Here is a 15,087-nt window from a genome sequence, read left to right as displayed (position 1 = left end):
TCAGGAGCATCTCCCCTGCTCCCTCCTACAGGAAGCAAAGCTTCTTTACAGCCTGCCTGAGCCTGTCCGACTGCACACACGAGAAGAGGTTGCTGTAGCCAGGAAACCTGAGCCCCAGACCTTCAGTCTCTCTATAAGCAGCAGGTAGGTGGGCAATCAAGGTGCATCCACAGTGCCCAGCCTGGCAGACCCTGGAACTCTCCCACACCATCCCTAAGGCATGCTCAGGTTTCAGCAGCCTTCTCCATTCCTGCACCGCAACCTGCATTTTGACTGCCTGAGCAACCCTTGCTGAAATAAGGGACCCGGTTTCCCATGTCTCACAGGACAGAGGAGTTTTTATCCGTCTGCTGAGCCTTGTGGCTTGCTTTTGGCAAAAGCCTCTTCCAGTGACTTGGTTCTGCAGGCCTGGTGGGATGGAGAACCGCCACTTCCCATGGAACCTGTTCCAGCGGTTAAACATCCGTGCTGTTAACAATCCTCATTTTCAGCTTGAATTTGTCTGGCGTCAGCTTCCAACCAGTGGTTCTTGCTCTTTCTTTTTCCACTAGATTAAAGGATCTTCGACATCCAAGGCTCACTCCCTGCGGAGGTCTGTGCATCCTGTTCAAGACGCGGCTGGTCGTTCCTCCAGCAGGGCTGGACTGATGCAGTTCTTAACATCATCACCCATGACCTTGTTGTGTTTCTTGGACAGTTCAAGTCTTTCTGACCCAAATCCCACACAAAGCTCTGTCAGCAGCAGCCCCCTGGGCAGCACAGACATTGCATGGTGCAGCACCAGCACCAAGCCCTGCCTAGAGGTGGTTCTTGCACCCAGCAGTTCTCTGCAGCTGCTGACGTCTCTGCCTGGGATTGCATTGCTTTTGATGCGCTGCTCCTCTTCCTTCCTGCTGTTACGGCTGAGTGCATCATCTCACCCCACTCTTTCACAGCTGTGGCTGCGATGCCTGCACTGTGTGCTTATGGGGACTTGTTTTAGCCTGGCTGCTGGCTGGCCCTGTGGGCGGAATATCTTCTCGTGGTTAGGAAAAGGAAACGAGGTCATGTTTTTCAATGGCTGCCTGGTGAGCCCCAAAGCACGGCACGTGGCACAGCCAGGAGAGCTGCTCCATCCCAAATTACCTGCTAACATGTGTGCGCACAGCAGCTGGGAGAGCCACAGCCTCACCCAGAAGTGCCAGCAGCGGTGCGCTTGGGCTCGGCATCAGCTGCTTGTCCTATAGCTCTGGGTCACCCCAGCATCACCACCCTCAGAAGTCTGCTGAGCCATTGTGCACTGGCCCTGAGCAGGCAAGCTCCCTCCCCACGAGCAGAGCAGATGGAGCAGCAGTCAAAAGAGCCCTTTTGTCATCACCTCTCCCTAACAGGGTCCAGGCAACGGAGGCGGCAGGAAGGGAGCGGAGCCACAGGATCAGGCAGGTTGGAAACCAAATACAATTTGTAAGCTGTTTTCCCTTCTTCTGCTACTTTTCACCATCACACTGCTCCCCTCCATTCCACCGGTAGCTGCGTGCCATGCTGAAGAGCACCTTGCTATCCCCACCACCCCTGCAGCTGGTGGCAGTGGGTGGCTGGGTGCACAGCACATGCATGGCATGGCTCCTCCGTGCACGTGTCCAACAGCCCCAGCGGGTGGGAGCCTGAGCCGCAGGCCGCTCTCAGCTTTGATGCCTTTCAAAGTCCAAGCATACGCACTTCAGAGACTTATTTTTTTTATGGCGAGCAAAGAGGGAAAGGCCCCTTAACCCAATGTGACAGTGAGCAGAGTGCAAGCGCCTTAAATCTGTCTCCTGGTTTGCAGATAAAAGGAGCCTCGGAGCAGGCTCAGAGATAGAGTGCAGCCAGGGTGCGGGGAGCAGGGGATGCTGCATCCCTCAGCATGTGGCACAGCCATGCCTGGAGGAGAAGCAGAGCCCCTCGGAACTGCACCGGGCAGTTCCCATGCAGCTTTGGGTGCTCACATAGCCCCGAATTTCATCCCTCTTTCCAGCAGCCAGAGCCCACGTACCACACAAGCCACTTCTGTGCATCCTCTCTGCTCCCTCCCTCTCTCCATCTGCAGGCATCACTTGCGCGAGAGCCCATACTCCAGTGTGCGGGGCAGATGGGGGTGCCAGACACCCGCACTGCAGATTTATGGTCACAAAGAACAGCTTCAATGCGTGTGAGCTCCATTAGACCGGCTCCTTCTCCCCACCCTTTGCTGCTCCCCACCTGGGGACACTGCTTCCCGCTGCCACATGGCCCCACGGGGTACCTGCAGCAGCGTGGGGATAGATACAACCCCCAGCCCTGGATGGAGGTGCTCCTTGCGGCACAGCACAAGGCAGGAGAGGCTTGGCTGAGGAGAAGCTGGGACCTTCAGCTGTAAGGAGCAGCGTGGCCGCCAAGGCGGCTCGGCTAACGAGCGCACAGGGGAGCGCAGACATGCAGCAGGCGGGGAGCCCCGCTCCCAACCCTGGCACCTTGGCCAGGACACACAGTAACTTTCCCATTGAGTCCCTCAGTGCCTGTGGGCTAAGCAAAGGAGGTGAAAAATCGCTGGCGGCATCCAAGCGTCCGAGCGCAGCCCCGCCAGGCGCAGCCCTCCGCACCGCCGCGGTGCTTTCCCAAGGACGCCATCAATTCACACACAATATTACACTGTCTTTTCCTACCACAGCTGAGCAGGCAGCCTCTGCCATCGCCTCGCCCTGTGATCCCTCGAAGCCTTTCTCACGCCCCCGTATGCTGGTTATTAAACTTGGATGCAGGAAGTTTTAGCACCTCATGCAGGAGAACCACTTCCCTCACGGCCTTTAGGAGAAGGTCCAAGAGGAGCCACGGTTATCAGGAAACCTTCGTTTGGATTATTTCAGCTTTGGCCTCTTCATTGGGTCTGTGTTTCTCTCACCCTCCCTAGAAGCATACCCAAATTTCTGCACGCACAGGTGTAACCTCACAGCAGTTCCTTGTGCGTTAAGGGAGCAGACATCAGTTCCAAGGATGGATAAAACAGAGACCGGTTCTGTATGGACGAGCATTTCCCAAGTTTTGCATGCTCTAGCAGCCTGAAGAGATAGCTCACACTTACCTGGGGGCCTCTGCAATGAAATGAACATTTTGCACCATTCTGGACTGCTTCAGAGTGATATTAACCAGAGCGATGCATTATGTCCACCGCATGCCTAAAAGGAGCAGATAGCTCCTAAATGCCAGGCAGGCTTTTCAAAGGCACTGCCCCATGAAGGGTGAATATCAGCGCTGCTTCTCCCCTCGCTTCCTCTACTCCCTGCTCCCACACACATACAGATGGGCTCAGATGCATGCAGACAGACTTACGGACAGGAGAAGCTCTGCCTGAAGGGCTTCTCAAGCGCATGCCACGCAGTCGAGCCCTGATTATTTTATGGCTGGCTGCCCCAATCGCTCAAGAAGAAAAAATACTTCAATGATACCCAACCAAGTTCTCTCAGGAATAACAAGGCATTAAAACACTTGAGAGCAGCTGCATTAAGCTCGGCAGAAGCATTTATATTCTGCAGCCTGAGTGCACCCATGCCCAGTTCAGGGCACCCAATTTCTCCTGTTTTGTTTTTTTTTTTTTCCCATTGGTTGCAAGAGAAGCCCATTTCTGCAGTTCTGCCCCTGGATGAAGGCTCAGGTGTGGCCGGAAGGCTCACAGCATGGCCCACAGCAGCAAATATCACCCCACTGCGCAGAGGGCTGTGCACTGACCTTTCTATTCCTGTACACAACAATGTCTCCAGTACATGACCCTGGCTGGGCACATCCCCTGGCCACAGCACACAGCGTACGTCAGGTTTTACCAGGTTCCTCGTGCCACTCACTGCAGCGGCACCAAAGTGAGCAGCACCAGCAGCAAGCTGCCACACTCACCCAGGCAGCAGCACAGCCCTCTCTCAACAGCCTCTCCCTCGTGCCCATCCCACCTGCGGAAAAGCCTTTGTGACAGCAGCCAGAAGGTGTGTTGGGTTTCACGGCGCGGTGACCCCACACAGGTCCATTCAGCCACTTTCCTCCCCCTGATAGCTCCCACGGGAAAACAGCGGCCGCCGCACCGCCATGCGGGTCACAGTCTGGTCTCCATAGGCTTTTTTATGCTCGCAGCTTTGAAGCCCTGCACTAATTTTCACACGCTCGGGGCTCTTTTAAAGCGCAGGAGCAACGCTGGTGCTTGTGCAGGACTGTGGCACCGGGACGTGAGCAACAGATCAGCTCTGGAGCACATGGGAGAGCAAGGAAGGGGCCACAAGGGGCATGGCATCTAATTTAGTGGGAAACCTATCTTTATAACGCAGCAATTTGAATGCCTTCATTGTCTTTATCAGCCCAGGGCATATTCCCCAAACTCTCCCCTGGTGTTGCCCTGCAGAAACGCTGTAAATTCCTTCCCGGGGTGAGCAGAGCACCCAGGCGCCCTGCCAGCTTCTCCACTAACAAGGTGGGGGATTTACTAGACCCAAGGGAAAGCAGAACAGATCAGATGGAAAGGAAACCTGCTACTTTTAAAGGGATTTTGCATACTCTTTCTTTATTCTCACCCTATGTGTGGGAAGCCCCAGCCATCCGGGGGGTTTTTGGAGAGCAAGGAATGATGCAGGGCACCACTGAGAACCACCAGGTCTCAGCTGGAGATGGGACTGTGGGACTGTGCCCCAACCTGGCCCTGGAGTGCCCCCTGTAGTCACTGACATTGCTGCTGTGGCACTGGCCTCCTTGCCATGCTCCCAAGCTCTGGGCACTGGAAGAAGTTCCAGCCACAGCAGCAAAGCTCTCCCATCTGCCTCCAACATGCTGCATTTGACATTAACTAATGTCTCCTATTAACACTGAATGAAACGGATCTGGAAAAATTCATTTGCAAGCAGAGTTCAAACAGGCCACAAGAAGAGGTGGATTCTCAGCTGTGTCCTGGATATTTCTGTGGTGAAGCCAAGCATCTGCAAGAGGGGTCGGGGACAAAGGCAGCACATCATTCTGGGTGCAGGGAAGAGAAAAACCAGATCCCCCACTAAAACCTGGCTGCGAGAAGGGCGCATCTCAGTGATCGGCCCCGGGCAGACCTACCGGCAGGGGGTTGAAGTTCTGGTCCACCAGGTGGTTGTGGCCATGGTCAAGGAAGGAGTGCCGCACCACTACATCAATGCCTTGGCTGGCCAGCAAGCCCAGCGTGTTCAGCCACCTGTGTTGAGGAGACAGGGTTAGGCCAGCAGGGACCCCAGCTTGTCCGTGCTCCCACCCGTTATGGTGTCACCAGCAAAGCCAGCCCCAGCCCACTTGTCCTGGGCATGTTCCTATGCCTGCCCCCAAAGCAAGGAAAATCTTCCTCGATCCTTTGTGATCACGGTTAGCTCTGAAGATTGCAACAGGATCTATGTGCTACTGAGCTGTGCCACTGGACCAGCCCCAGGATCCAGCAATAGCTGTGGCTTCAAAGAAGGACAGAATATGGTTTCCAGACCTGGACCCTGTGCTCTGAAAAGCTTCAATTGCCCAGAGAGGGATGCAAGGAGTAAACTCATGCAAAGGTGTGTGGCTGCAGAATGGGAAGAGGGTAGCGAGGGTGCAAGCCCTGACCCCGGAGCTGGGGCGCACAGGGGAGCGCTGTGCACAGAGCCTGTACAGGTGGCAGTGCCCTCGTGCCAGGAGCTGGTGTCACTCACAGGAACCCGGCCGCATAGGAATCGGAGAGGTTGTTCATGCCTCCAGCAGAGGTAGCACCAACGCCTTCCAGCCAGATCTTCTTGCCCGGTGTGTATGCGTTCACAACCTGCGCAGGAGACGACAAACATCAAATGCAGCACCTCTCTCCTGTTCCCCCCCAGGGCAGGTGCAATTTGCACGTCTCCGTTGTGTAATGGCTGTGTTCAACATGGAGACTGCGGCGGGGGCACCCTGGCGGCTTGCAATGGGAGGGGAAGTAGCAGCCACTGTGGGAGCAACGTGGGACGGGGCAGCCACAGCTGGGCACCAAAGCACCAGGGGCTCCAGATGCACAGCCACCACACAATGAATCCTCTCCTCTCCAGCAACCTCGCTTCTCCAGGCCAGGCTATGAGCTCCTGCAGCCAGATGTCTGCAAGCTCCGCAGCCCGGGAGCGCGCTGCACAGCCTGACGGATCCTGCCCCATTAGTGAGGAGCACTGGAATGTGCTGGATGGACTGGGATCCCTCAAAGCTGTTAAATACGCCAGCTCTGGGCTGCCTCCCACTCACAGCCTGTGAGAGTCGACATCCCTGACTGAAGCCCCAGAGGTGTTGGCATCCTGCCTGTAATTATCTAAGCCCGCCACCTTCCCCAGTCAGAGAGGAAGCAATAAAACAGGGAAGTGGACAAGCCCAGCTGCTCTAATCAGCCCCGGCAGGATGCACGGACTCTAAGCCAAGCTGGAGGCTATTAGCACCCAGCACTGTGCTTTTGCTCAGCCACACTGGCATTCCCAGGAGAGCTCTTCCCACTTCCCAGACCCAACAGAGGGCAGCTCCTCACTGCTGCGGGTCTGGGGCTGGATGGGGACCAGGACCTCCCAGGGCTGCACCATGTCCCCACCTTGCTGTCCATGGCTTTCCTGGCAGTCCCATGACCTTCCCCAGCAGTGAGACGTGTATCACCAATTTAGTGCAGAGCAGGTTGGGATTGTGCCCCATGCTTGTCCCTGTGCCCAACCCATGCTCCCTGCCATAGGTGGGTCGCTCATGTATGGGGATGGTCCCCAGCTCATGCCGGAGGACACAGCAAGCAGTTCCTATCCTCTGCTTTTGCTGTGCCAACCCATGTGTCCCCTTTCCTGGGGCCTCTTTGAGTTGTTTGCTCATCCTACAGTTTCTTCTTGCAGGAATTACAGCAGCGAGACATAGTGGTGACTGGTACAGTATGAAAACCTTGACAAGACAGACAAGAGGACGTCTTCTCACTCCAAAACACTTTGCTCTTAATGGACGTTCATCCTTTGCTGTGGGACTGGCAGCTGAGCTGCCCACAGCCCTGGTCCCTGCAGCAGCTGAAGCAGGGGACCCCCAAAGTCCCCATTTCTTACACAGTGGCTGCAGCCTGGAGCTGTCCTGTGGGTGGTAGGGATGGAGTGGCTCACTGCATGCCACGCTGTCCAGAGCAAATCACAAATCACCCTGGAATTGTAATAGACACCTAGGGCTGGCCAGGTTGCTACCCCATCTCCTCCCCCATCCCCAGGATGGAGGTACCATCCCTCCACCCCACCCTGCAAGCACTGGGATGCTGTACCAGCCCTGCACCTTGAGCAGTGCCCAGCCCAGGCGCTGAGCTGCAGTGCTGTGGGCACAGTGCTCTCTCACCCTTGCAGGCTCTTTGCACTCACTCACTTTCTGGATTTTCCTGATCTGGTCGGACAGTGTGTCCAGCAGGCGTGTTTTCAGGAAGTCAGTCACTTTGGCCACTCGGCCATCGATGTAGTAACTGCAAGGAAAACAAGATGACAAGAATGAAACCACTGGCATTAGTTCTGCCCCAGTCCGTGTCCTTCCATCCCACTGCTGTCTCACACCAAGAAGCCTTTTTCCCTCCAGCAGAGGACCTCTGCAGAGGTGCTATGTCCTCTCCTGCATCCCTCTTCCTGCTCATATAGGAGTGCCTGCTGCCCTGGACGTGGCACCGAGTATTTCCCATCCAGGGGATCCCTGCTCTCCACGTGCTCACTTTAATGAAACATCGTTATAGCGCTGCCAATCAGAATCCGAATCATCTGCATCCAGGTGTGGGAGGAAGGCTTTGAAATGCCTGAGTGCTGGCTCCTGGTTCCAGGACATAAGGTGAAGCAATCCATCTTTGGGGCGCAAACATCCTGCACTGGAGTTGGTCCCAAACATCTTGTCCTGAAGGAGTGATCAGTGCTGGCACCTTTCACACAGCAGCCATAGGTGAGGCAATGCAGAGGGGCAGGAGGTCTCAGGATGGGAGCACAAATCCTATAGTGTCTACTTCTGTCCCCTTGGGTCTCTCCGAGGCATGCTAGGCTGCAGCATTGGGGGTTCTGTGAGCTGCCCTACAATCTTTGGCACTGATGCTGGAAAAATGGTGGGGAAAGAGGCTCCCTCAGTGCTTGAAATGTGGAGATGTGGATAAGAAAAGCGAAGCAGGGCTTTTTGGTAATGCATGCGATTGGAGGGATGCTGTTGCAGACAGATACATATGTACCAGGGGTCGCATGCTCCACTTGTTGTCTGGGGGTGTGAAAAAACAGATTCACCTTCCTAGAAGTATCAACTCCTTTACAGGTGTGGTTTCTCTATGACAAGCATCTCATCCAAAGCAAGGCCCCATGAGCACTGAGCAGCCCACTGCTGAGTGCTGTTGTCACTCTGAGATTGAATCTAGCAGAGGAGAAAGGCAGCAGTGACGTCTCCTTGCAGGGATGCTATTAGCAAAGTGAGCAGCCAGCAGCTGCGGGGCCTCCCCACATGGGTACAGGGGTGCACACCAGGGCAGGAGCCTCCCCAAAGGATGCTGCAGCTTGAATCAGTCTTGGCCAGGACACGCAGAACACGTGCAACATGCATGAACGCTCGGAGAGGATTTTAGCTTCTCGCTGCTCCAACTCAGTGATCAGGTAACGGGGTAAGCGTGCTTGGAGCTGTGCAGGGCTGCAGGGGAAGGCGAGCAGCCAGCACTGCCTGGCCCAGAACGGAGACGAATTACAGACTCAACTTGCAGATGCCCTGAACATGAAGGATCTCCTCTGCAAATCCTCTCCCAGGTGTGAAGTTCCAGCTTTGTCCCCCCAAAAAAACTCAGCATCGTGCCAGCCAGACTCTGGCTTCACTCCAACCCTTTGTAACAGGGGGAAGTAGGAAAGAGGCATTTTGGCACATCTGTGCTGACAGCACAGTGCTAAGGGCAGAAAGTTTCTCAGGGAGAGGAACTTGGGAAGTGTTCGACGTTGTTCAAATCAACCCTTATACAACACAGAACCGCTGGCTGCTGTGAGGACAGCAGGCCTGTGAGCAGCAGGCAGCGAGGGGGTTTACAGAGATTACTTTTTAAGACAAAATTACAAAGCAGCAGGCTCTGGGGATGGCAGATGTTTGGATTTTAGTACAGCACTTAAGAACTGAACAGAAATGATTTTTTTGGACTGCTGCGGCCAGAAAAAAACCCACCATCACCTGGGCTGAAAACTGGCTGCAAGGCCATAAAAGGAAGGTTGGATGAGGTGGGAGAAGATGGAGTTAAAGAGCTCAGCCTACAGCAGAGGACAAGATCTTCGCTCTAACCAGGAGCAGCCCTGGGGCACAGCCACCACCAGGGGCACTTCACACCTGCACTAACAACCTGGAGAAACAGGGGATGGCACAGGGATAAATAAACCTGCTGCTTCAGTCTCAGGGCATCTTGCCGGTAGCTCATACCCCAGGCAGCAAGGAGAGAGCACCATGGCTTTGGGTATTTAAGCAGAGCCTGAAGACAATACCATGATTTCTGTAAGGCTGACAGAGATCTGTTCTCAAGGCACCAAGAGGTACATTCAACACCCGAAAGTGGTTAAGAGGGAAAATGGCATCAGCTGCACAAGAACTGTGATCCGAGGCCAAAGGGGTGGGCTGGAGCTTCCCCAGCTAGGCTGGGATCTCGTGGAGCTCTGGGACAAGCTGAGCAGCACCAGCACAGGCTGGTGGGTGGGTGCTGGCTATGGTGTGGTGCCAAGGTTGGCCCCAAAGGCCGCGTGGGCACAGGGCACATGGGTTTCCATAGCATAGGAGGCCACCTGGCCTGATGGCTGCCCCAGGTGACTGCTGTCAGCCCAGCACACCTCAGTCCTGTCACCTCTGGGCTCACACCGCCCGTGTCACGCTTCTCTGGAAAGATCCACAACTTGCTGCACGGGACCAAGAGCATCACGCTGAGTTTAATGAAGGCAGTGCACTGGCTCCTGGGCAGCTGGTTTCATTTACCTCCCTTTCATTTTAAAGAGGAACCTTTGCCCCTATTATCTGACCTCTTCTTCTGTTGCAGTTAATTACATTAAAGCCCACTTCCCAAAGCTCAGGAATTTCCGGATCTACTTTGTTGCCTGCTGCTACGGGGAGAGTCTGCTAGGAATTAGGGCACCAGCCTGCTGGGGACGTGAACGGGACCGGCCTCACTGCCAGCATCACACCAACTGCCACCAAACGGAGACATCTCTGCTGACACAGGCAGCCCTGTGCTCTGCCACTGTTCCATATGCCAAGGCCAGAGAGATGTCATCCAAACTCAGCCCAGCAAAGCACTTTAAGAAGCATCCCATATGTGCACGGTATCCCCAGTTTGCCACATGGAATGAGTGACTTTCCATATTGGAAGGTAACATCATATTGTCCAAAGACTAGAAGGGATAGATGCCCATGGCTTTGAAGATGCAAACTTGCAAGGCAAGTAAGCAGATTTGTGGGCTGCAAAGACAGCCTCACACAAGGATTTGCCCATTAGATTTGCAGAACTTTGGGTTCTGCACAGCGCTTCAGGTAGAAAACCAGCCATAGAGTGACACACAGGAAGGGGCCCAGGGCATGGCTGCAGGTTAGGGAGACAATGAATCTTCAATGCGTGCAGGACACCAAGCTTTGCAGCAGAGCCAAGAGGAGATGGGGTTGTGGGAAGGGTTGTGAGCTGCAGAAACCCACATCCAAAGCCTGAGGGGGTCAGCAATAAACCGAGCATTCACTCATAACCAAACCATAAGCTAAATTACACAAGAAATGCCAAAACTCTCCGAGCCACTGTCGGTCCTATTTGCCACACCCTCTGCTAGTGGAAATTCCCTGAACATTTCTGAGCCATTCACACATCCCTCTCCGGCAACACACTACTTCTGAAGAGGGAGGCACACATGCTGAGTTACATATGTAAGTGAAACCATACTAAGAAAGATTGGCAAGCCTGCTTATTTACACCCAGTGTCACTTCTCAGATGTGTTTCAGAGAGAAGGGAACGGTTGTGTGTTTCCACAGAGGATAGGGATCCCTGCAATATATTCCCTTTTCAATTCCCCTTCTGGATAGAGTGCAACCTTTTCAAAGGAGTAACAGATTTGACAAATTTATAACCAATATCCCGGGAGAACATCAGGGTTTGGAACAGAAAGGCTCATACTTGCAGTTAGACAGCAGTTCAGTTTCCTGCTAATAATTTTCTTCTTGGATACAAAGGAGCTTGTTTTGTTTTGTTTTGCTGTTTGGAGCAGAGGGATGAGACACTGTTTTGACATTCACTCATAAACAGTACAGAAGCCCAGATCGGAGCTGTGGCTATTGTCAGTCCTCACAAAGGCAGACGGGTGCGACCCTCCCATGCTGGAAGCCCAGGCAGGGGGAGCACCGGCTCCCGTACCTGGGTGGGAAGTGCTCAGCAAGTGGCATCCCAGCCACACCGCCCACCTGCCCGCAGCACCTGGTCCCAAAGGGAAGGGTCCCTGAGCCGCAGCTCCCTGCACAAAGGCTGGCCGCTTCTTCCTGCAGTGCATCCAAGGGCTTGGCCCAGCCATCAAGCCCTGTTTCAGCAAGCGAATTCCTGGGCTAAGTAAATGCGATCAGCACATCGTGTAATCATGAAAAGCAAACTCCCAGCTGAGGCATAGATCATCATTGCACAGCGTGAGTCTGTAAGTAACACAAATCCCACTCCAAACGCTCTGCTACCCCACTGCCCTGCTTGCACTGAGCTGCTGCCTCAGGGAAGCCCGAGGAGCCAGGTAGCAGAGCAGCAGGGCAAGGCACGTGGCTCCCCAGGAATGGGACCTGCTGGGTACCACCAGGGCTGCTGCCATAAACCACTCTCAGATGCAGACAGTTGCTTCTGCAGGAGGCTCTGAGGTTAACACACCGACACAGAACCCCTGGGCTTACTTGGAGGAAAACCTCATGCCTTAAAAACCACTGAGCTCTTTTTAAGTGTAGGTCTCTAGGTGGGCTTTACAAGAGGAACTGTGGGAGGGGAACAAATGCCCCCATAACCTGGCCAGTACACTTCGAGTGCCAGGAGGGGACCAGCAGCGCTGACAGGTGATGGGATACCCTGAATGGGAGGGGATGAGATGGCACGCTCCACTCCAGCAAAGTAGCCTGAGCTCCCTTGAAGGCCCAGCGCTAAGCTGAAGTTGAGGACACAAGCTCAGCCAGGACCTGAGATCCCAACTCCTCTGCTCAAGGTAAATGCAGTTTTTCAGGACACAGGGAGGTCTCACCCATCCTTCTCCTTCCCAAGGTGCGTGCCATCAGCCTAGCTTTGGGCCAGCTGCCATGGGGCTTGGTTTCCAGTGGGCAGGCATGTTTTTAGCCTCTGCCTCAGCTGCAACCATCGGAGGTGAAACATGCCCACTTCTGTTTGTTGCAGAAGAAGGGGGCAATGCCTCTTTTTCCTATTTAAAGGACAAGGACGGCAGAGGTGGCTCCTACTATTTGTCCCCTTCCACACCCAGCCAGCCCATTCGTTTTGCTCCGGACCCTGTCAGATCGCTGCAATTAGTGTAGGGAAGCAGAAGGAATGGTGAATACCTACTGTTGCCAGGTAACAGCATCCACTGTGCTGCCAGCCACTTTCATGAACCTACAGAAAACAGAGGAAGAAATCGTGTAAGTCCAAACTTGTCACAGGTGCCCATAAGCAAGGGGAAATGCTAAAACAACCTACATCACAGGATACCGAGGACAGTCACTTCTGAAGGTTAGAATGTATACAAGCAATAGGAGCCATTAGTTTGGTCAAGAGAACACAACGATGCTCTTTGGTGACAGAGGTCGAGGAGCACAGGGGTGCACGGAGATTCTCGCTGCCCAATGGAGGGAGCTGCATGTCCTGCAGCCCCGACTGCCCCCATCTGGCCTGCAACCAAAGGTGGGAGAGGAAGGAGAAGGTTTGTGGGAAGAGATGGGATGTTTGATCAGGCCAGCTGGCAAGGAAGGAAGGAGCAGCCAGCAAGCTTTGCAGCACGCAAACCTCTAATCGGGTCTGAAAAAAAGAGCAGCAAACTTCAGCCTAAATATAGCTCGGAAACAATCATTCTAACTTTAAATTAATGACGATAGTCAATTATAGACTGGGACGAAAGGGCATCTGGACCCTGTGAAGCATAAGAGGACACTGGCAAAGGCAGAGGTAATAAATCCCTGCGGACAGGAGGGAAGAGACACAATTAGAAATGGAAAAACAATAACGTGCTGTAATAGCACTGATGCGTCCCCGCTCCTGCCGCCCAGCAGTGCAGTGGCTGTCAGTTCCCAGGCTCGCTCTCCAGCAGCGCTTTGTGTCCCTATGAGGGGCAGCAGAGCAGTGGCTTTGGGGCCGGCTCCTCCCTGGCCATACAGGGCAGCAGGACAGAGCAAGAGGCACAAAGCCTGCACCACTCATGCAGGGCGCCTGGCTCAACAGTGCTGCACACTCAGCCACAGAGGGCACCTGCTGAGGATGCTCCCCTGCAGAACTCACTGCTTGCACCGTGCCTGCAATATCGCTGCCAGCACACCCCAGTCTTTGTGTGGGACTGAATGCAAAACCCCACAGCCTCCAGCATCCCTGGAGTGGCAGAAGCAGTGCCTCTATCCACTCTGTCTCCTTAGGAAACTAACAGACCTCTTAGTTTTCCTTTTCTGTCCCCATGAGAGTGAAATACATTGACTCGTTTTCAAAAGATGCATAACTACCCAATTTTGCTTTCTGTGTCTATTTTTTCTTTCTACCTTTAAATGGAGGTTTGTTGCAAGTTACAGATCAGCATTTCCTGTTAAATCTTCGAGCCTCGATGATGAAGCTGCGCATGGAGCACACTGGATAACTCGGGCTCTGGGAACCTGCATCAGCTCAATAGCCAACAAGTGGTACTGCAAGAGCCAGAGATGAAAGCCTCGTGCAGGTGGAGACCCAGCGGTGCACAGGTACTCAAATATCCACAGCTTAGGAATGCAGATGTTATTAATCCCTTTATTCCCGTAGCACCTGTGCTGCTCAAACCCTGGATTTCGAGGCCAGTGAAGAACCATGCAGACCTGCAGTCCGACCAGCGCTGGCACACGTCTGTCTGGGATTTCCTGGGCTGTGCGATGTGCACATGTGCAGCACCACGCAGGCAGAGCAAACCAGAGGCTTCCGGCATGGATCAGATCCCTGCACATGTGCCGTGCAGATGCTCCACGCTGGTGCAGTAAATCTGCCATTTCCTTACGCTGGGCTCTGCGAGCACCGCTGAACTCTGAGGTGCACATGCACTGAGCCACCCCTAGGAGCCTGCTTAGGGCAACATCCCATAATTCGGGTGGCAGCCCCAGCCACTGCAGCATCCCTGGCTGGGCTTCCACGTGGCAGATACCTCTGCACATCCTCAGAAGCTGATGGGGCAGAACCCGCAGGTGGGAGAGAATACATCTCCTGTCCTGATTCAATCCCCACCAATCATGGAGCACCCAGTGCAACCTCACGCAAATTGCTCCCATGGCTAATTAGCTTCCAAGTACGTTATTTCTCATCTGAATGTGTCTGTCTTCAGCTTCCAGCCACTGGAACTTCCTAGGCTTATTCCTGATACATTAAAGAGCCATCTGCGTTTGGAAATCTCTTTCCCATGAAGGTAATTGCTGATTGTCAACCTTGAAATAAAAAACTAAAAAATAAATTAAAAAAAGATCCTGTAGCAAAGAATGCAGCTGCAGAAGAGAGACAAATGACCACCTCACAGCCTCCCAGTGGTTTAGCACCGTCTGGCTCCCAGAGCTGGATTTCACAACCATGGGTTGTTCCGTCTGGTACGCCCTGGAGAACTACGCAAGCCAGCTGTGCCATGGCTTTGCTACCAGAAGAGCTGGCTCTGGAAAGCTGAGGCCATGGCCAGGCTGTGGAGGACTGCACGCCCCTATCTGCATGGACTTTTCTGCCTCACCACCTTTCTTACAAGTCAAATGGGGTCAGCACCCGTTGTGTGGCTCCAGCTTAGAGCAGCCTACTTCATCTCTGCTCACGTGGAAGGCATCGCATACCTCTGCACATCTCTGTAACGTTCCTGGTTCTATTACACCTTTTCTGAGATGGAATGACTGAGATTGTAGATAGCAATCAGGATGAAGGCACACCATGTACC

The 15,087-nt window shown here is 53.9% G+C and overlaps 1 protein-coding gene across 9 annotated transcripts in view; it reads right to left on the bottom strand.

Moving 5' to 3' along the window:
• The window catches only part of HPSE2 (heparanase 2 (inactive)), an 85,992-nt gene that overhangs the window by 4,160 nt on the left and 66,745 nt on the right, over nt 1-15,087 (bottom strand). For all 9 annotated transcript variants that reach the window (XM_046943186.1, XM_025151816.3, XM_046943184.1 and 6 more), the window contains 4 exons: nt 12,519-12,566; nt 7,348-7,441; nt 5,670-5,776; nt 5,074-5,188 (listed from right to left, as the gene is read on the bottom strand). In XM_046943186.1, coding sequence (XP_046799142.1) covers nt 5,074-5,188; nt 5,670-5,776; nt 7,348-7,441; nt 12,519-12,566 — 364 coding nt within the window. The remainder of the gene's footprint in view (nt 1-5,073; nt 5,189-5,669; nt 5,777-7,347; nt 7,442-12,518; nt 12,567-15,087) is intronic.

The sequence above is a fragment of the Gallus gallus genome, chromosome 6, assembly GCF_016699485.2.
Source record: "Gallus gallus isolate bGalGal1 chromosome 6, bGalGal1.mat.broiler.GRCg7b, whole genome shotgun sequence".
In the NCBI taxonomy this organism is placed as follows: domain Eukaryota; kingdom Metazoa; phylum Chordata; class Aves; order Galliformes; family Phasianidae; genus Gallus; species Gallus gallus.
This window is presented reverse-complemented; position numbering and strand designations above follow the sequence as displayed.